General features: G+C 47.1%; 2 protein-coding genes and 1 long non-coding RNA gene across 5 annotated transcripts; all 3 read left to right on the forward strand.

Moving 5' to 3' along the window:
- The first annotated feature begins 5729 nt into the window (after positions 1-5729).
- Positions 5730-11876, forward strand: LOC120705956. Of its 2 annotated transcripts, XR_005688113.1 has the most exons (12): positions 5730-5941; positions 6778-6954; positions 7053-8433; positions 8521-8778; positions 8997-9166; positions 9637-9704; positions 9955-10035; positions 10134-10478; positions 10555-10828; positions 10994-11127; positions 11224-11262; positions 11352-11872. XR_005688113.1 is itself a non-coding variant. In XM_039990508.1 (5 exons), exons 2-5 carry the CDS (start codon positions 10739-10741, stop codon positions 11497-11499), a joined length of 411 nt encoding a protein of 136 aa, XP_039846442.1. In that variant the 5' UTR covers positions 10321-10478; positions 10555-10738; the 3' UTR covers positions 11500-11876. The 2 variants fall into 2 exon arrangements, 1 of the variants encoding a protein (XP_039846442.1); XM_039990508.1 differs by lacking the exons at positions 5730-5941; positions 6778-6954; positions 7053-8433; ... (2 more) ...; positions 9637-9704; positions 9955-10035 and having other exon boundaries at positions 10321-10478; positions 11352-11876.
- Positions 11877-16255: 4379 nt separating this feature from the next.
- On the forward strand, positions 16256-19287 carry LOC120705957. Of its 2 annotated transcripts, none has more exons than XR_005688115.1 (3): positions 16256-17962; positions 18292-18516; positions 18984-19287. It is a non-coding gene; the product is annotated as an uncharacterized LOC120705957 (long non-coding RNA). The 2 variants fall into 2 exon arrangements; XR_005688114.1 differs by having other exon boundaries at positions 16256-17139.
- A 240-nt stretch (positions 19288-19527) lies between these two features.
- LOC120710470 lies at positions 19528-20936 on the forward strand. The gene is made up of 2 exons (XM_039996151.1): positions 19528-20489; positions 20624-20936. Exon 1 carries the CDS (start codon positions 19613-19615, stop codon positions 20375-20377), a length of 765 nt encoding a protein of 254 aa, XP_039852085.1. The 5' UTR covers positions 19528-19612; the 3' UTR covers positions 20378-20489; positions 20624-20936.
- Positions 20937-21940: the final 1004 nt, after the last annotated feature.

Below are 21940 nucleotides of genomic sequence, written 5' to 3' on the forward strand. Positions count from 1 at the left end.
TCTAGATAAAGGGCTAAGTATACCCTCAGTCGGGTAAGCCTTGCTGAGTATTAGAATACTCAGCCTTGCTTGTGGCTTTGTTTTTCAGGTGGTACATCTGAGGATGTGGTTGATGTCATGTACGGGCTTCATCATGACGTCTTGATTCGTCGGTAGAATATCTTTCATTTCTCCGCCGCACTTAAACTCTATTGTCTTTTTATGAATTCAAACTTGGTTTGTAATAATAATTTAATTTCATATTCTATGCTGTAAAATTTGTGGAATGTTGCATTCTCTGAACTGCTTTGTCGATCCTATTCAAGTGGTTTAATCGGGATTTTACCCGACAGCACTGCCGGATTACTCCGTTTTAAGTGCGTGTTAACCCTAGTTACTGTTTCGGTAATGGTTAGCGCACTTAAGCCGGATTAATTTGGGCGGGGTTGCCACAGTAATGTGATGTGATGTGCCGACTCGGCGGCTCCGACGGCACAAGCAAGGGTTCGCGGGCAGCCGGCTGGGACGGACGCCATCATTGTGGTGGACCCTACAAATTCAGCCAATAGCAGCAAAGATAGAATCGCTACGCGGGCTTGAGCGGGCGGATCCTGAGCAAGGTTTACCTTTTCGTTTTTTTTTTCCGAATCCCGCCGTTTGTCGGAAACGAAATTTCGACCGAAATTTCGCCGGAATTCGCTAATTCCAAACGGAAAGGGAACTCAAATTCAAAAAACGAAATTTTGATGGATTCCAACCGAAATTTCGGTGATTTTCGACCGAAATTAAGTGATTTTCGACCGGAAAATTATGTAATTTGTGATTTTCCTACTGTTGCCGAGGTCAAATGAAAAACTTTTGAATACCAACTTTGTTCAGTTTTTCGAGATCTACAACTTTTGTTTTACGAACTTTTTCATTTGAGCAATGGTTTGAAAATTTTGGCAGAGTTTCCCCTGATTATGTGTATATTGACAGTTTATAATGCATAACATATATATAACTCCACAAAACAATGACAAATACACCATTTAACACATAACTCATGTCCAAAGTCCACACATACAACGCAATACATCCAAAGTCCATTAGAATTATTACAATCCAAAGATACAACAGAGGCAAAGGCATGGTCCATACTAAGTCCATGTAGCATATTATCTGCATTTAAATATTTATGTCCTCCCCTTGACAGTCCATGGGCCGGTATCAATCCTTTACTACCGTGGACCACTGCTCAAACCTAGGTGGTAGTCCCTAACCCTCTCGGGGACTTGTGACTGGCTCCTTCTAAACATCGAAGGCTGCGGTCCACCACTGGCTCCAACACCACCACTTCTAGAGCCAGCAGCAGATACAGATCCGCCACCCCTATCATATCGTGGCCCAGCTTGCTCCATAAAGTCATACACTCATACTCTTGGCGGGACTGGTGTAAGGCAGCCTGTAGCTCTGCATCCTCGTCGTGCCCCTAGCCACCCTCCTCCTCTAGGTCAGTGTGCCGCCCCCTTGCTGCTTGGTCCCTCAGCACTCTTTCTCGGGCCCTTGCTTTTGCTCTAACCTTGTTCCTGTCCAACTGCTCACTAAAGAATTCCTTAACTTCGGTCGGAACCGAAGGGCAGTCCTTCACATCTTTCCCCCTATGTGCCAAATGCTCTTTGAACCGTGTTGCTCCTCCCCCACCCTTCTCCTCCCTGCAATACTTGCATTTGAAACCACCCCCGACCTTTTGGCCATGCTCCCACACTACGTCTGGCATTGTCCTACAATTACAGAAAAATAGCACGGTGTAAGTTCATGAATATCACATAGTAGCATAATGCAAGTCCATATATATAAATACTTTTATGGTTACATACTATTCTATATCACTTACTACCTAGGTGACATGAATCAATCGGATCTTAATTTCATCAGTAATATTGAATACAACTCATATCGAAAACGTTGGAATAATTTTTTCTATACATGGCATTTCACATTGTCACTAGAATATCAAAACAACTAACAAATCCTAACATTCCCTCTAACCCTAACTTCCCCATTGCAAAAATAGTATGAAGTTCATCATTTATCAAAACAAACTCACTTAGATCAACAACAACAAGCTTCGCCATCACAAAATAACATCTCATACCTTTTTTTCCTGTGCCCGCGGCAAAATCCGGCTCGAAGGGGCGGTTTTCCGCCGGGATTTCACCGAAATCCGCCCGGGATGTTGGCGGGAAACCGCCGCGCCTTCCCGGCCCTGAGATCCGGTGGATACCGGACGAAACCCGCCGCCTTACCGCCGAAATTTCGGTCCGCCACTCCGGAATCAGCTGCTTCGGCGGCGGGCGGCTAGGGGAATGGAGGAGCGACAGAGCTGAGCGACGAGGGGAGTGGGGAAAGGCCGAGACTCCGCCCACGGGCGTTGGGTAGGTTATAAATGTTAACGGGTCTCTTAATTGTTAACGGGTCCGAACTCATTTAGTCAATTTAACCAACCAAATCAACTTATATTTCAATTATTTTAAGTGCTACTCGCTCAGAAAAATACCTAGTTTTTTATCATATTTTTTACATATTTTTTTACAAATTTACAATACAATGCAAAACTCACAAAAGGCTGCATGGACAAAAATTTACCAACAGCCGCTTCAACTAGTGTTTAAAGGGATGGTGGAAAGCGGCGACAGGGTTTGGTTCTAAGTTTCTTTTTTTTAGCCTGAAGTGTCTCCATCAAAGAAGACGAGAGGGTGCATTGATCAGATCAGGTTCAACTTTAAGTCCGAAAGGAGATGTTCTAGGTCTCAACTACCATTAAACAAGTGCAATCAAAACCATCTATCAAAAGTGATGAAACTATCCATTTCATGGTTCTATAAAAAAGAGCATGAAATTACGAAGCTAATGCAACTGGTTTTGCCTTTTTAGCATTTTTCTACGAATTTCTACAATTTATCAAGCTTCAACTCAAATCAACAAAAAAAAATAAAAACAAAAACCCTGACCAGCGGGCCCCATCTGTCATTGGAATCAAGAGAGAGAGGGGCGCTCTGCTCTGCTCTGCTCTGCCGCCGGCCACGCACGCCGGCGACGCGCTCGACGCGCGCGGCGGCCGTAGGCCGGCCGGCCAGCGGGCAGCGCAGAGGAGCAGCGCGGCGGCTCAAGCTCGGGGGTGGTTCGGCGCGCTCGCGAAGCAGGGGCGCCCGCGGAGTGGCGCAGGGGCGCGCGCGGGGCGGCCCGCGGTGGAGCAAGGCAGAGGCGGCGGCGTGCCGCGTTCCGGTGACTGGGAAACGGGGCGGCCGCGAGGCTGGGCGGGGGTGGTGCCAGCGGAGGCAAGCGGCCCCTGTGCGCTCGGCCATGGCGCCAGAGCATGCCCTAGGGCGGTGGGCGACGAGCAAGCGGCATTGAGCGGCGGCGCACGGCGGCGGGGCATGTTCCCGGCGGCAACAACGCTCGGTTTAGGGTTAATGGCGGCCGGCCGTTGCGGATGCGATTCCGACCGAGGAACTGCGAATTCGGGCTCGGGGTAGGGCGTTGGAGGTGCGGGGTGAGGCGAGGAGGGTTGGGGTGCAGGGAATCGAGAAGGGGCGGCGAGCTTGGCCGGTACGAACGCCGGCGGCGAACGGCGGCTTGCTCTGCTCCACTGTGTGCTCCGCACGGGAAAAGGAAGGGGAACGGAGAAGCGAAAATGGACTTGGCGATCGACGCGGCAGTGGGGGTGCTTAAGCGGCGATGAGCTCGTCGGCGTGACGCGTGGCGACGCGAACGTGGAGATCGACGGTGAACCGAGCGAAAACAGGAAAGGCACAGTACCGAGTTGAACTTGTTTGAAATGATTTTGATCAAAATTTGACTGCCCAAAACTCCAAATTTCATATTGAAACCCGAAATTTGGCCAAAATAGAAGTTGTAGAGGGATAGAAGGTCTACAACTTTTGTTTTGGGATTAAGGAGAAAAATTAGATCGAACGCGACTAAACAATGTTTTACCACGCGAACTCGATTAACGCTAACGATGAGCTTAAGTCCATCGTTAGCGGGTTAAGCACATGATTAGCATCGCAAATAACACTGGGGTGTTACAGTGTCGTGCCGTCGTTTCCATTTAATGCAGCAAACAGGCTCTGCGCGGATGCGGCGCAGGCGGCTGCACTGTGTACCTCGGTAATATGCGGTCTACAGCGAGGCCTGACAAAGACTGTCCCGCGTGCCGCGGCGGTAGAGCACGCCTCAACCACCCGCATTAAATGCGGTGGGTGGGCGAGTCTTCCAGCGGAAGACTCGCGCCCGCGCCCGCGCCTGCGGGACACGTGGTGCCCCCGGCCCCCCTGGCGGTATGCTGGTTCTACGCGCGTGGGAGGCCCGGACGGATGTGGGGACGTCCCAGACCCCTACGGGGGAGGGGGTCCGAGCCCTCGGATGTTGGCTCGGAGCTTTCCCTCCTCAGGGACACGTGGTGTCACCGGACCCGTCCCAGAGCGGGGAACGGGTCCGGGGCCGCTGGCCCGGTGAGGAAAGAGACTGACCCGTGGGGCCCGGCTGCTCCGTCCCTTATGGCGTAGTTACGGATGACTACGCGAGTCCTGCCTTGCTGCAGTAGGAGTGGGTATCCCTGCTACAGGGTACCGACAAACTTCCCCATGTTCTCCTCCATGGGGTGACGCGGGATCGCAAGTTCTTTGTGGGGGAGGAACCATTCAAGGTAAATAGGTTAGGGTTGGATCGATCTCTTGTTCTAGAAGGTTTTAGGTGGTTTTCTCTGGTCAAAAGCATCCATATGAATCCCTGAACTAGATCCTTGAAGGTATTTGGAGTTGGTGGGCGATTTTCGCCGCGCCAAGGTTTCTAGTTTCTGGTCTGGGTAGGACCGGTCTGACCGGTATCACGGTAGGCTGAGGGGGACCGTTCTGACCTGTCGGGTGGACCGGTCTGACCGGTATAGCTGGGCTGAGCAGGGGTAAATAGGCGGTTGTTGACACAGTTTGTTGGAAATTTATTTGGGTATTGATTACTTGTATTTTTTATAAATCGTGCATGCATTTCTCATGTCATATGCATATGCATATGTGTAGCAGCCGCGATGGAGGAGGACGTATACGAGATGGTTGCGGAGCCACAGGGGCCCCAGGGGCAAGCCCCGCAGCACGAGGGTCGCGAGGAGTTGGCCCAAGGCCCAACTCACCCTAGTGTTGAGCAGCAGACTCAAGGCAAGCTCCGGTGCATGTCATATTATTTTAAATTATGATTCACTATGTATATGTTTTATCTATTACTTGTGCATTACGTATTAGGAATTGATTGAAACCCTAGCTGCATGATTCCTAGGTTTCCTCGAGTTTTTATTAGTATGTCTAGGTCGATAGCGGTGCCAAGCTAAATAAGTCCCGTAGAAGTCGGGTGACTTCGTGTCACTCGCGAGACACAGGAAACTTTAGAAGCCGAGTAATTGCCGATTACTCGCGAGATACATTATTATCTTTATACTTCAGTATTTGAGAAATGGATTGAAATGAATATGGAGATGTGAGACCGGGCGGGGATGATGGTATTAGGTTTGGCAGCAGGACAGGGTTCCTGGGTGTCTTAGCCCCATTCGTGTCGATTAAGGACCAGTCATTGTGGCAGTGCTGATCGGAGATTGAATTGTATTAATCGTATGCCGAAAATAGGAGGTAATCGAAACCGATAAGTCCAGTAGTGCTTTGCTTCGAAATTACAGGACTTCGACCGCGGCGCACGACGGCACGAGCCGCGATCGACCTCCGACGCCCACGCCACCCCGGTCCCTGGGCCCGGAACGCGGGCGCCACTACCCCCACCCCACCCCACCGGAACGATGTGCACGGCCGCCGCCGTGATGTCCGTCAGCGCGAACGGATCGCAGCGCCTCGGCGTCGTGGCGAGCGGCGAAGGCGCAGAGCCCGCCACCAGCGCGCCCCGGGGTCGGCGTCGCCTCCATGAAAGCTGCAATGAGGTAGCACACCCTCTAGCTAGGTCAGCCAATCAACTCTCCGAATCGGTTTGGTTTCATCCCGAGTCCTGATGAGTTCGGTTGATTGAATAGAAAGCTACCCGTTACCCTTCTCTCTCTCTTCCAAGTTCCAACTAGACATTACCGCCGCCGTCCCCCTTCTCTCTCTATCTATCTCTAAACCCTAGGCCCGGGCGAGATCCAGGTGAGGTCTCCCTCCATCTATTGATACCTCGAATTTGTTCGTCTCGGGTGTCGCTGGATCGTATTTTGCCGGGTAGCTTTTGCAGGAGTTCAAATCTTTTGCGATCATCAGGGCTTGTTCTTATGGGGATTGAATTGATACATGAATTAGTATTGAAGGATTGGATTGTACGCGGGTGCAGTAGCTTCTCAGCGAATCTCATTCTTTTTTTTCCCTTTTTTTTCTAGTTTTGTCTCTGTCGGACTCTCGCTTTGCTCTTTACGCTGCTCCTTTTACGAATTTGACGACGAAACTATATCTTACGTCGGCTAATGTTGGGTTATTCTGAACGTTTCGAGTATTTGTGTTCGATTTTATACTGGACAGCTTCTTGTTAACTTTCTTATTAAAAATGCGTAGTGGTCGACGATAATGGTTTCATTAGTTAGAAACAAACAATTAAGTGAATTAACAAATTGAAAATCCCTTCTCTTACATTGGCGGGTAGTACTAACTGATTTGGGGTTTGTAATATAGGCATATTCCAGTTCACTAACGATCTGTGTTGATGCTAGGGTGTAAGCTGATCGTCGTACAACCTTGTTTACTGGCTAGCTATACTACTCACTATTTGGCTTTGATTACGTTGTTTCAGGATTTGGAAAGATGCTGACAACTAAGGGATGCAGTTACGATCTCACAAGAAGCACAAGCGAGGGACTAACAACCAGCAATGGTGGTGGAGAGGTGTTACCTTATTATCTAACAAGCTTGAATAAGAGACAGAAGATTTGCAGGGGTGAGGGAGAGGCTATTAATTCATTGCCTTCAGGTCTGCTGCTCATTCCTTTAACCATTTTGCACGTAAACACAACTCCATGGACTAGTCATAATTGTGGTGTATCATTTTTTTTCTTCAACTAAGTTCAGGTACTAGTTTTGACGGAGGACTTTGCAGTAGTGTCTCTGCCCAATATGCCTCTGAACGCCTCAGTGAAGAAGCAGTGTAAAAAATGTCCCGAAGTGTCGTCTTACTTTCATTGTTTCATAATAAGTTTGGCTGTTAGATGCATCTGGATTTTCCAAATACTCATTTTGACCATCAACAATTAACTGTTTGAATGTATATCTTTTGTAGGAGGCATCAATGTGTTTACATGCTCAGGCTATGGCTGGGCAGAAAACCCGAAACCCGAAACCCGAGCCCGAAAAACCCGAGCCCGAACCCGAAAAACCCGAGCCCGAAAAACCCGAACCCTAATCCGGGTTCCAGCCCACGGTACCCGAAATTAGTACGGGTAGTTCGGGTATTGGGCCACGGTACCCGAAATACCCGAACCACCCGAAAATAACCCAGCCCAACTATATTTGTCCATTGTTGTTGCAGGCCACCAGTCCACACTTGCAGCCCAGCCCACCACGGCACCATCCAGCCCACCAAGGCGGTAACCCTAGCGCCCCCACGAACTCCCAGACCCCTCCCCCTCCGCCGCGCCGCTGCCTGCGTCAGGCCGCTAGCCGCAACTGCTCCATCAGCTCAGCCTCTCGCCCTCTCCGCATCTCACCTCACTAGCATCTCCCTCGCGCCGGCACCGCTGCGCTCACCTGCGCGGCTGCGCTGCCTGTTGCGCTCGCTTGCTGAGCCCACCACCCCCGCCTCGCCTTGCTCAGATGGTGCCGACTGCTGGCTCCTGCCTCTGGGCTCGCCTGAGGTCGAGAAGCACGCAGAGACAGGGCGACGAGCGAGCGCAGCAGCAGCCTGCAGGTAGGTCTGACACACATCGGCGAGACCAACAACCAGGAAGCAAGTTCTCTTTAGATCTGCATCCCTTTTTTTTAATGCGATGCTCTGCTCCTATTCTCGAATGTTGTATGCCTTGTTGGCTTGTTCCATTCATGGATGAAATCATGCTTCGTTTGTTGTATAAGCTTGTTCAGTACAACCGACTTGGAGTCTTGGAGATTTAAGTTTTTAATGTCTCGTTGTTTTGGAAATCATGTTGCTTTGAGTTTGCTAGCAATCAGTTTAAAGAAATCGGGCAGTTCGGGTATTACCCGAACCCGAACCCGAATTTTCGGGTACCCGAAATGTCGGGTTTCTATTATTCGGTGCAAATTTCGGGTAATAATTATCAAAACCCGAAATTTCAAAAACCCGAAAAACCCGACCCGAAATTTTCGGGTTACCCGAATGCCCACCCATAGCTCAGGCGTTCCTGTAGATCGCAAATCATCTCATATAAAAGTACTGACCTCAGCAAAATTGGCTACAACTTTGGAGGATAAAAGAAAACCTGGCTGTAGCATGACGGTTAGTAAATCTGTGCTCATTTTGTCTGTTCATTTTGAGATAGCTGTGGTAATTATGCATGCTCTTCTTGCTTTGTTGTCATTTCAGATTCATGTGCGTGATGTATCCAATAACATTGCCAGAGGGTTCTTGCAGCACTATGATTTAGACCTTGGGATTGCTTTTGTCAAGGTCGTGAAGTTCCTTGATGTCAGTGTAGTACATCTCCGTCATGGAATGGAATTTCTGCCCCATGGTAACCTTGTAGTTATACAGCTTATTGACTCTGGTGCATTAACACCCTTGGTGTTGTCTAAAGATTCAAGTGCTTCTGAAGATGGCAAAGAGCTTTGTAAATCCTTGAAGGTAAGTTCTTGGTTTGTCTCTTGTTTCTCTACATGGTGGTTCTAGAAATAAAATATTGGCATCATGATATGAATGGTTAATAGCACTGTATGCATTGAATGACTGAAATAGAGGCATCGGAATGATATTTCCTCCACTATGTAACTCATATCCCACTCTATGCAACTTTATTTTGTCCAGTGAAACCATTGTTAATTGTCACTATATTTCTGTGCTAGGCTGGGTATGGCGCGCTACTTTTTGATGGTGACGGAAATTTTGCTGGCATGAACCTTCTTTTGGATACAGGAAGCTGGTCTTGTGTGCAAATGAGTGTAATTATTGAACAATTGGAGCAATTTGAGAAAAGGATTAAATTGCAGATGGCCAGAAGGGCTGATAGACTCAGGTATGACTTGTACATTCCCAGAATTTACTGGCAGTGCTTTCCAATTTGCTTATCTATGCATGTCTTTCACTGGTCTTGGCTGTGGGTTCCCTGTTGGTGGTTGTAATTGTGTGAACAAGGCTGAACATCAGCTGTTTGTTATTTTTGTAAACTTTTGGCAATTGTACTTCTTAGAAGTTGTGTGAATGAGTCTCCCTCATTGCTTAATATATTTGTTATGCCTACCAGGATTTTATATTTGTTGCAGTTGCTCTGTGGTATGATTAGGGACGTTGTTTCAGTGTTGGAGGCAACATGTTTGTCTAATTGAAAAAAAGGAAAATTATCATTCAGGCGAAAATGGACAATTGACCCCATATTTGTAGCATATCCCAACTCTGGGCATTTATGATCATTTAATCTGTTACATGCATTACAAATGTAGGTTCTTTATATAGTATAAATAACGAGTTCACAATGTTTTGCTGCAGACGTAAAGCTCCTTGCACACGCGATGGACGGAGACGAAATGGAAAACACTATAGCATCAATCCGAAAGGTGAGCATACAGCATTACAGCCTGTCTCTAAGACCATTAAATTGCATCGTTAAGTTTATAACCATTTCTAAGGAATACTATGTGTAAGTTCCTTCACATATGGGGTGAATGCTTATCATTTAACATGTATACGATATGTCCGTGAGTATGTTAAAGCAGAGTGACTACCACTTGTCCTTGTGCGCAGAGTTTTATATGAAGTTTCATGTATTGTTATATCATTGCTAATAACTTGATCTTGTTGCACCAGCAATTGAACTTACTGCCCAGGATCCGTTGGAGGATGTTGACTCCTTGGGTTATCCCATGCAACCAGAAACTGCAATGGAGGGTAAGTCAGTGCTTTTGATCCCACTGCCCTCTTCAGCATAGTGTTTTTTCTTTACAGCCAGGGCACTAACAACTATTGTATCATATATTTTGGACCAGGTGGCATGGTTTTGGTTAACACTTTTGAAGAGAATTTTGGTGACTTGTTTGATTCTGGTGAAGGTGTCTGGAGCGAGCTCAGTAAAACAGTTGCAGAGAATTTATCCCGAAGTGTTGTCTCCCTTGCTTCATACCATGATGATTTTACCGTAACATGTTCTTTGCTTTTCCATATTGGTACTCGGTAATGATTACTAACCATGAAAGTTATGTCATGAAGGGAAAACGAGGTTTTTCGCTTGTTCAGGCATGGTTATAGACTGGAAGGGGTGCAACACTATTCTCACTTCGGCGAGCTTGGTTAGAAATCGTTTTGATGAAACGAAGATTGACGAAGACCTCAAGGTCGGTGTTCCTCCAATGATTTTGTACTTTTTGTTCTGTTAAGACATTGCTCATATCCTGAAATCTGTAATTACAGATTGATGTGCTGCTTCCAAACAAACTACACACTGAAGGGACATTGGAACATTATAACTTGCATTATAATGTCGCTATTGTCAGTTTCAAGGGTTTCGGTGATCATTCTCCTGCAAATATTAATGTTTGTGGAGCCCTTCGTTTTCCACAAGTTGTAGCGGTAGGGTGTTGCTTTGAAATCAAGCATGTTAATGGCCACAAGAGGGAGACTCACTGGTTGGCAGAGCAGATTTGATTGTGATGCTATTCAATATTCCACTTGTGAAATTACTAAGGTACACTGTTGCTTTGTCTTGCCATTTACACGATTGAAATAGATTGTTACCTCAGAATGGGTCAGTGTACGTGTATCTGTCACCTAGATTTGTTAATCCTTAGGTGTTATGAAAAAAGTTAACTTTCGATGTAACCTGGTTCTGTATTTTTCATTGTTTTGTTAGGCTGGGATTGGAGGTCCACTTGTTGATTTTGAAGGGAAATTTGTTGGCATGAACTTCTATGACTGGAAACAAGGAACTCCATTCCTATCACAAGCTATGATTGTCCGAGTCCTGGCACATTTTGAGAAGAAAGGGTATGCCTGGTAGTAGAGATTCTTTTGTTAGGATGCCAAGTGCTTTACTGGATCTAATCCCTCTGCTTTTTGTGCGCCTGGGCGGTGGATGTACAGGATTGTTGATGTGGTTGACGATTATGGTTACACAAACAGGTTGGTAGGGCCTTTGTGATTCATATTTACATGCATGATTACTTGGTTTTAATGTTTTCCATGAATCTGATGTTGCTTGCCATTAACAGATGGCCTGTGCCCAAGCCATTATGGCGTTGCCCCAACGAGCATCATCCTGAGAACGAGGAGAAAGAAGAGTTCACAGTTCGTGTCCCTGGGAGTTCAAGGGTGCGCAGATATGGACACTTTTTCGGGGAACTCGTCTGCCTAATCTAGATAGTATCATCAATGCAGTCTGTTGAGTAGTTCGCGATCTCCTTTATTGTCTATCATAAGCAGTGTTGTTTCTGCTCATTATATGTGCAAAAGAGCAAAGAAAATCGTATCTTGGTTAGTATGCACAATCCAATAGAATGAACATGAATAGGATGGAGAGCTATTACTATTTTTTCCTGTAGAACTATTATTTTATTGAGAAGGAAGAAATATGTAGAAAGGAGAGGCCAAGAGAACTCTCGGCTTTGGGCGCTGTTTGGGCAAATTATTTTGGTGGAATAGCCATTTCATCCCTCAACTATCGACAAAGTTCAGTTTCATCCTTAAATAAACCATAAAAATAGCTGTTTAAGTCCTCGTACTTTTATTTTGGGCCCAGTCTCATCCCTTGTCGTACATGGCATGCCATGTCTCACGCGGCGTTAGCAAACTGATTTAGCAAACATGCGAATTTACCTTTTATCCTCATCTCTCTATCTAGACCAGCCAAGCTTAGAACACATGTAGGTTCTTCTTTGTCCCCCTCATTTATCCCATTTCTCCATATATTCTTTGAGCAATCGTTCATGTTGACGTGAAAACTAAAAAAAAAAGGAACAATCACGATACAAACCGACCCCTCAGACACCCAATTTCAGAAAAACTACATGCCCACAACGAAATCTTAGGATAGTGTCACAGCCCGTGGGCCGTTTGGGCCGGACCGAATACGCGGCACTGTAGCAAAAAGCTACTATAGCGTCGCGGGTACTGCAGTAGCGGCACAGTACTTCCCAGTTAGTCCCATACCGGAAGGAGAGACAGACCAGCTTAAAAACGTGAGCCTAGGAAGCTAGTAACTCCTGTTCGAATCTTTTGCGCGAAGCGAGGACGAAAGCGCAAGAGAGTTATTTAGCAGTTGTGTTTTACTCAACGTGTAGAGTAGATCTTAGCCGTTATCCCGGGCCGGGTCATTACAGATAGTTTGATGATGACTTGATGAGGCGTTCTAGGTAGGATGAGGATGAAGAGAACATATCAGGTGCAAACCAATCTCTCCGTGCAAACTATAGAAACTTCAATCTAGATCATCGGATCAATATCCCAAATAAAACTGAGCTTAAAATAAAAGTGTGAGGATAAAAATGGCTATTTTGACAGTTTAGGGACGAAACTGAGCCTTGGTCAATAAGTTGAGGGATGAAAATCACTATACCACCAATTATTTTTATTGTTAGCAAAGCATATCACTTTTTTGTAACAATAAAGAGATCCATTCTCCCAATTCCTAAATACATAGTTGGAGATACTTGAATCCTCTTATTGCCAGGTGGCTGGTGTAGAGTTGTCAGGCTGTATAGAGGAAGAAGAATGACAAGGGAAGATGAATATGATACATGGGTACATGTACATCTAAAGGTGGTGTTTGGTCTGTAACGGATCATGGTCCTAGTGATCTCTTCACAATCCAAATATTTGGGTGTCTGGTGATAGCATAGCTTGGCGCGGCTCAGAACAATTTTCACATGATGTCACCTGTATGTTTGATGAAATGTCCAAGGATGACATATTACAGGAGAATCTTAAACAAACGTTTTATTTACAACACCGTCAACTTGCACACACCATATGGAGTCAGTCTTATCTCTTGGCTGCCCTAGTTTACATGTCACCCATGAGCTGAATGGTGTATTGTGAATTGGGCCATTCCTGGTGTCAGACAAAAGATTGCCCCCTCATGTCCAATTTTGACATGAGGCCATCATGGCCGACACCTCTGCATTTGGTTTGGAGATAGTGTGGAATGTAACCGAGTTGCAGCCAACACTATGGCCACCCTTCAGCTTCTATCAAGACGACAGCGGTTGTGATAGCACCATTTCTGCCAAGCAACCATGGCTGCCACCAACACTGCTGCAGATGATGTGCAATAGCTCTGAAAATGCCACAGCTATGCAATTACTGTATGCGGAGTAGTTCTGAAAAGCATTAGTTCAGCAATTACTGTTTTGAAATTTGTTGACACAGCACTGCAATTACTATATGCGGAGTATGGCCGTGTTTAGATTCTTTTTTCAAAATTTCAAAAAAATTATAAATCGCTTGCATTGTGTATTAAATATAATCGAAAAAATCGCATTACACAAATGGACTGTAAATCGCGAGACGAATCTAATGAACCTAATTATGTCGTGACTAGACTCTAAATTGTTACAGTAAAGCTACAGTAAATATGCTCTAATGATGGATTGATTAGACTTATTAGATTCGTCTCGTAGTTTACAGACGAGTTATGTAATTAGTTTTATAATTAGTCTATATTTAATATTTCAAATATGAAAAGATGCTCTTTCAAAATTCAAACTAAATAGATCTAAACACAGCCATGTTTGTTGACACAGCACTGCAATTACTGTTTTGAAATTTGTAAAGTGGTTGAGAAAGCTGCTGTGCGCTGCAATCCTCCCAGTCCGTTCACGATGGCATCGCCTGAATGAGGGAGAGCTGGTGCAGAGGCTAACGCGCGAGCGCGCGCCAGGAGAGGTTTGAGCGATCGATCTCCAACATCATAATTTTTTCCTTTTCTGGAAGTGGCACATCCGCGCGGGCTCCAAAATTTCCTTTGACGTATCTTTCGCGCGGATGAAGTTGTGCGTGCGGGACTGCACGCATGCACCCCCCGCGAGAGTCCGGACGCGCCCATGTTGTGGGCCCCCACCTCTCCCCGTTTCCTTTTTTTCGGCGATTCTCATTTCCCTTTGACTTTTCCCTCAAACCCACTGTTATATAAATTATATATATAAATTTATACATAAAATTATATAAAGCAATAAATAATTATACACAAAAATTATAAAACAGATTTATATATCACAAAGAAGCAAAATTTGTACAACAAACTTTTATATGTAAAAAATATTTATATGCTAAATTTATACATATAACTTTTATAGAAGAAAATCATATGATCAAAATTTTCCGCAAAACTTTGTCGCAAACAAATTTGAAGGAAAAATTTGTGCAAAAAGATGATAATTCTCATAAAGAAAGAAGTAATATAGATATAACTTATGCAAAAGAAGATAAAAAATATAAAAGCTATATACATATAACTTGTACAAAAAAGCCAAAACTTGTATAGAAAAAGAAAAGTTATATATATAACTTGTGCACAAAGTTATGTATCTGTTGTAGCAACTTTTCAGTAGAAAAAAAAAGACAAAGGAAAAAAGTGAGCACTCCTCGAGCCTATTGCTCGATGCGTGGGCGCGGATGGCTCGCCTGGATGGTCGTGCTCCGGCAGCTGTGAACCTCGGCACCGCTCAACACCTGCAGCTTTGCAGTAGCGTGCAGGCATCCGCGCCACCGGTGTGGACCTCTCGAGGCCGCCCGACGCCTGTCGTTGCGTGCGTCAGTGCGTGCCATCCCTCCCACTTCTAGGGTGGCAAGGGGTTCAATATTTTGAATTAGAAAATTTAAAAATTAAGTTTTAAAAAAAGTTAGGTTCTAATTATATATAATTTTGAGCTAAAAAATTTAAAGATTTTGTTGGACTGTGAAGAAATCACTAGAGCCATGTCTCACTATCACCCCTACTCAAGATAAAAAAAAAAGAAAATTAGTGGAAAAATATGAGACGCGTCAAGGTGGGAAGGACAATCTCTACTACTAAAAAAAGAGGGTAAGAGTCATTTTTTTTTCGTTCGTCTTCCCACCCTTCTTACCGCCCCCTCGCCGCGTCCCTCGCCCAGCCGCGCGTCCTGAGCGATCTGAGCGCTCCAGACCCTCCCCCGACCCGCGTCCCACCCAGCTATGGGTGGGCAAAATACCCGAAACCCGAAAACCGAACCCGAAAAAACCCGAGCCCGAACCCGAAAAACCCGAACTCGAAAAACCCGAACCTTAATTCGGGTTCTAACCCACGGTACCCGAAATTATTACGGGTAATTCGGGTATTGGGCCACGGTACCCCGAACTACCCGAACTATCCGAAAAACAACCCAACTCAAATATATTTATTCATTGCAGGCTTGCAGCCCAGCCCACCAAATAACTTAACCCTAACAATAGGCAGCCCAGCCCACCCCCACGCCACGCACCCCAACCTCCACTCGAGACTACCCCGCCGCCACCCAGCGCCCCATACCCAGCACCACCGCACCACCATCCGGCGTCCGCCACACAAGCCGACCGCACCACCGCCCAGCGCCCCAAGCACCGCCGGCCGCCCCCGTCCCCGGTCTCCGCGAGCTCCACACCTCCAGGCTCCAGTCCTCCCCTCACCGTGGTCCGTGGAGCTCGACGCCAACGCCCCGCCGCACATCTCATCCTCGTCTCGAGGCGGAGGTGGCCGAGGTGCCCACCGTGCCACCGCCGCGGCGCCCTCCGCCCAGGCGCTCCCCGGCCGCCGCCGCGGCGCCCTCCGCCCAGGTTCCTGCCGCACCTCCTGCAGTCCCTGGCGGCGCATCACAACGGTACACCGAAGCCAGCACCCACCGGCTACCGCAAAGCGAGTGTGCGACGGCCGACGGCGGCGCCGTCCTTACCCCCGCCTCCTCGTCAAGCTAGAGGACAGTAGCGGCTTCTTCTTTTTCGGGTATTTCAGGTATACCCGAACCCGAACCCGAATTTTCGGGTACCCGAATTGTCGGGTTCTTCTTTTTTCAAACAAATTTCGGGGTAATTTCGAAAACCCGAAATTTCTAAAACCCGAATTACCTGACCCGAAATTTTCGGGTTACCCGAATGCCCAGGCCTACACCCAGCACGCCCTCCCACTCGCTACAGCCCGCCGCCTTCCCTCGCGCTCCGCCCTCCCCCTCTCCACGCGCGGTGGTGGCGCCCACAGCCTTCAACCTCCGCTCTCGCTCCACGCCAGCCGCCAACCCAGCAGCATCCGGATCGACGGCAGCCCTCCTCAAATCGAGGCAGCCGTCACACGCGCATCCGGAGCGCTGGAGGCCCTATCGCATGCAGAGCGACTCCCCCAACTCCAGATGCGCAGGCGTGTGTGGCCGGCTTCCCCAGTCCGGCCTTCGCAGCGGTGTCTCCTCCACGACAGCTTCCCCGGCGCGTGCCCTCCGGCCCGTCCCCGCGCAGCCGCGGCCGCCGCCGCCGCCGGCCCCATTGATCCGGTTTGGTTGGAACCTCGAGGGGACGGGGCCTGATTCTGCTTTCTGTTTGAATTTCGCTTTCCCCTGTGGGTCTGGGTTGCTGGTGCTGTTGCTTTTAAGGAGGACATGGATTTGGCATCGGGCGAGGAGGAGCTGGCAGATATTGACGTACATACAGGCGATATCCTCTAAAGATTGCAGTAAACTCAAACCATTCAACTTGCTGCGATTTTGGTTGCTTCCATTCCAGTTTGCTCTTGCTCATGTTCTCCACGAATCCTCGTTTGATCAAAGTTTTCTTGCCGCGAATTCGTGCAGCTTTGGAGATCGAATTATTGATCTGTAGAGGGGAAAAATCGTTCGTTTTCCTGATGTTTGCGGGGCTACTACTTGATCTCCGTGGAAATGGTAGCATAATGTGATTGAACTGATGCGTTGCTTATTTGGTCTGCAGACATGGGTTTCAGAAGATGGACAAGAGCAAGGCTGCCAACCGCCACACCAGACAGCTTAAAGAACTTACTGATAAGATGTGAGATTGCAAAAGGTTACTCAGTCTCTTTCACTCTACTTTCTGTAGTACGTAGCTTTTAGCAACATCCCCTAAATAGATATGGTAGATGGAGAGGTTAAACACAAATACCTCGCTTACTAAAAAGAGGTTAAACTCTGAAGATTCTTTGGTTTATTAAAGGATGCAATGTTGTTCGGCAGTTAAAGCCTTGAGAGGGATTGAATTGAGCTTGTGGGTATATTTTCTCTATCAGTGTTTCTTTATTTGTGCTAAAAATACATGCCGTGCTAATGTACCTAAAATATGTAGTGGATATGTTTCACTGCTGCCATTATCACATATTAACTGACAGTTAAGGTTATATAAGTAATTAGTGAGCTTTTGCAGTTAAAAGTCCAAACGTTCAAGTGTTAATAGCAAAAGCAATGTTGTGTTTTTGTTGTCAGATTCTAGCTTTGTTTATTCTATATAGTCCACATCGACTCTTAGCGGTCACGATGGATTGGTAAAGTGTTTCCACACTAGCGGTTCAGTTTCTACCCCTTTCTCCTAATTGCTTCTGAAAAGATTCATGTACAATGCTGACTTATATTTTTTATAACAGAGTCTGCCCTGATATTGAGATATGTGACTTTCATGGTGCTAATTATACATGAACTATTATGTATAACACTGTTTGCCTGTATTATCTGATAATATTTCATTGGTGCCTCTGGGGTTCAGAGTAGAACATATGGTGTCACTTGCAGCCCTGCATCTACTGTCCGTATTTGATTGTGCAGGAAGTGTTGATTCAAATTGTTGAAGCCCACTATGATAAGTTGCAGGTTGATAGTCAGATAGTTTTTCATATTAGGTATGCATTGCCATCTTAATATTGGGGTCAGGTCAAATTAACTGTGATCACATGGTTGGAGTGTAGTCATGTCTCTATAGTCTGTAGACATGGGCATTTACAGACTCCTTAGATCTTAGCACCACTATTTCAGTTGTTACATAGTACAAACTGTGCTCTGTGTCAAGAGCTACTGTATAGATTATTATATGTGATTATTCACCAGCTATGATCAGACTACCCTCATTTGAAGACTGCTCTATTTATCTGCCAAATTCCGTTATGTTTATTCTTAAACAAAGCTGCATGTGACTATATTTATTCTAATCACCTTTCAGTTGAATGTTCAGGTCAGTAGCCCATTGGGCATACTCCTGTGTCCAACAGGAAAGGGCATTGTTGCTTAAACATCGGTCTACAGACTATGAGGAGAATATACAATATGAAGTGTACGGGTTCAAATACTTATGGATGCAATCAGGATGTGCTGGTGCTTCATCATCAATGCTATGCAATGGACTGGCTGCCTATATGCTTTATCAGCAAATGATGGTCAGAATCACCAATGACTTTCTGTAAGCTCCAGAATTAAATTTTTGAACATTATGTGGTTTTATTTATAATTTCTACAACATGTGGGAAGTATGTTCATAATTTTTTCAAAGAGTTAGAAGAGTTGGCTTAGCTCAAGTTATGGCTTTCACCAACACTCTGAAGTTCCTTTTTAAAGTTGTATATATGCATTCCTCATATTTTTGGCTATGTACAACTAAATTTTTTTATAAAAGTAGATGTTACACAAACTAACATCAGGTCGCAACATTTATCAGGCAGCCAGAGGGGACCCAGTTTATCATTGGGCGACCAATATTGTTGGTTTGGTTACTTGATTTGCTTGCATCTTGTGCTACAGTATACCGTGGATGCATCTTGAAAAAAATACATGACCTGTGTTGTAAACTATATACTACTATTTTGTAAAACCAATATCCTTGTTATATTGATTTGCTAACATGGTATGCCAATCTATGTTTGCATGTAGGCACCGCATCTCTACGACCACACAATACATAATTTTGCTGCTGGACAACACCTTGCTATTTAATTATTGTGAGGGATTTTGGCGTGCTTTCAGTTGAAGGATATGCATGTCGAAATGTAACATCCACTTATGTCATCTCCTAGCTTTTTTATATTGTTCATGTTAGGGACCGCATCTCCTAGAATAATGATTAAGACAAATATGTTAGGCTTTTGCATAATATGATTAGTTAGGGTTGCTACTTATTTTGCCCGTTGCAACGCACGGGCACGAACCAGTGAAAATAAAAGCGAGGTAGGACTCACGCCTGTGGAGGCACACGGACGGTCGGGAAATCGAGCGCTGGAAAGCTCGCTAGCGCTCGCTTGCAAATTTGGATTCCCCGCTGGTGCAGGGCCTCCGCTGCTTCTCCCGTAAGCCTCTGCCGTGTGGACCCGATTGCAATCAGGCCCACATGGCAGTGGCACGAGTTACTGCAGAGGAGACTCATAACTGCGGCGGCTGCGACTTGGTTTCTTTTTTGAATTTAAGCCTTGTGGTTTCTCCTGGACGCCATTCGCGGCTCCATTCGCGGCCGCCTCAACCTCAACGCCGTCGCCTTCTGCTCCACGTCGCTGGGTAGTGCTTGCATGGCGCCCTCGAGCACGCGGACCGCCGCCGCCGAGGCACTCGTGCGGACCGTGAGGCTCTTCGTCGACGGCCCCGGGAAGCGCGTGCTCTTCGCGGAGGCCAGCGAGGGCGCCGCCGCCTTCCTCTTCGCCCTCCTTGCCGCGGTCGGGGGGCTGCTACGGAAGGACCCGGCGTCCGCCGCGGCAGGCTGCTTCGGGAACCTCGCCGCCGCCGAGGCCCTACTGCCAGGGGGGCCTGCCTCTACCGCCTCCTCCCGCGCGCCGCCGCCGGCGTCTCCCGCCCCCAAGGGCATGGGCATCATGGGGCGGCGGCTGTTCCGGTGCGGCCACCTCGGGTGCCGCTGCAGCGACGTCGCGTCGCGGGAGGCCGGCTCCGCGTGCCCCTGCGCGTCCCCGTCCTGCTCCCGCGCCAGCGCCAACGGCGACGGCGCGTCCGGGAGGCGCGACACGGAGCTGCACTTCCTCGAGGCCTGCTTGTACCGCCGCCCGGACGGGTCCGCCGCGGCGGCCCTCGGCCGCGGCGCCGGGCGGAGCGGGAACGCCTTCTACCGCTGCCGCGCGCGCGACGAGAGGCACGGTCGCGAGATCGTCGAGTGCCGCTTCCGCGTCACGGACGAGCGCGGCGTCGAGTGCCCGCTCTGCGGCAGCCACACCACCGCGGCGGTCACGTGCGCCAAAGGCCGGCGACGGCGAGGACTCATCCGTCTCCGCGCGTCCGGACGCGGGGGGCGGCGGCGAGGCCGCGGGACCTCCTACCACCATTAGCTACGCCATCATGGACGACCTCGTCGTGAGGCCAATTGCCGGCGGCCTGAGCGGCGTCGCGGCCGACCCAGACGACGTGCGCGAGGAGACCGTGCCCTTCGGGTACGAGGAGGTAGCGTTCTCGCCGATCGCCTCTCATCGTTGCTTACGATTCATGATCACGTCGCTCGTCGCATTGTTTACTTACTACTAGTTGCTGTTCTTGGTGAAGCTTATCGTCTGTTGTTCCGCCGTGCTGGTTTGCAGGGTCGGAACCTGCTCTCGGCCTCGCTGCGCTCCAAAACGGCTCTGACGGACGTCTTCCTACCCGTCGTCGATCGGGCCGGCCGGCGCCGCCGCCACTGATCACCGTTCATTTGGGAGTAGCAATTCTTTAATGCAGACTTTGCTGGTGGGTTGTCTTGTCTAATCAGGTTGGGCCAAGTTTGGCTAAGGGTCACATCAAAAATTCACAAAAAGACGAATGCCCGCACGCAGTGCTAAATGAATTCTATTTGCAAAAACTTTTTAGAAATGGGTGTAAATTTTCGAGACGAATCTAATGAGCCAAGTTTCATCATGATTGGCTATGTTACAGTAACCACACCCAATCATCCTCTAATCGTGCGGTCAAAGGCCTCATTAGCTAAAGTACCTGCTACAATACCATAGTTGTGGAGGTAATTTTGTAATTAGACTTTATTTAATACCCCTAATTAGTGGTCAAAGTATCATTTCTCTCTCATGAAAACGTTTTCACGCCTAAACCAAACATGGCCTTGATTGAGAAGTAGCAATTCCTTGTCTTGTCTAATCAGGGCAGTGTTTGGTTACTACAATAAATTTTTCGCGCACGTTTTTCGAGAAGAGAATCTCGCATGGATAGAGTACTAAATGAAATCTATTTGCAAAATCTTTTCAGGGATGTGTGTAACTTTTCGAGACGAATCTAATGACGGTAATTAATTAGTTATTTGCTACAGTAACCATCCTCTAATCACGCGGTCAAAGGCCTCATTAGATTCGTCTCGTGATTTACACGGGGGGTTGTTGAAGTGATTTTGTAATTAGACTTTATTTGATACTCTAAATTAGTGGTCAAAGGCAGTGTTTGGTTTCTACAGTGTTTTTTCGCACACGTTTCCCCAAAAAAAATCTCGTATGCATGGAGTACTAAATGAGGTATATTTGCAAAACCTTTTTAGGGATGAGTGTAACTTTTCGAGAAGAATCTAACGACAGTCATTAAATGATGATTTGCTACAGTAATCATCCTCTAATCACGCGGTCAAAGACCTCATTAGATTCGTCTCGCGATTTTCACGGGGGGTTGTGGAGGTGGTTTTGTAATTAGACTTCGTTTACTACTCTAAATTTTTGGTCAAAGATGTAAAAAGTTTTCGCGAAATTTTTTTCGGCCCAAACCAAACACAGCCAAAGATGTAAAAAGTTTTCGCGAAATTTTTTTCAGCCTTAACCAAACACGGCCCAGGTTGATTGAGAATTTGAGATTGAGAAGTAGCAATTCCTACCTGGCGTAGCTGTGATGTTTTCTGGTTGCCGGCTAGGTAATTGAGAGAAAGT

Source organism: Panicum virgatum, chromosome 5K, assembly GCF_016808335.1.
Source record: "Panicum virgatum strain AP13 chromosome 5K, P.virgatum_v5, whole genome shotgun sequence".
NCBI classification, from domain to species: Eukaryota; Viridiplantae; Streptophyta; class Magnoliopsida; order Poales; family Poaceae; genus Panicum; species Panicum virgatum.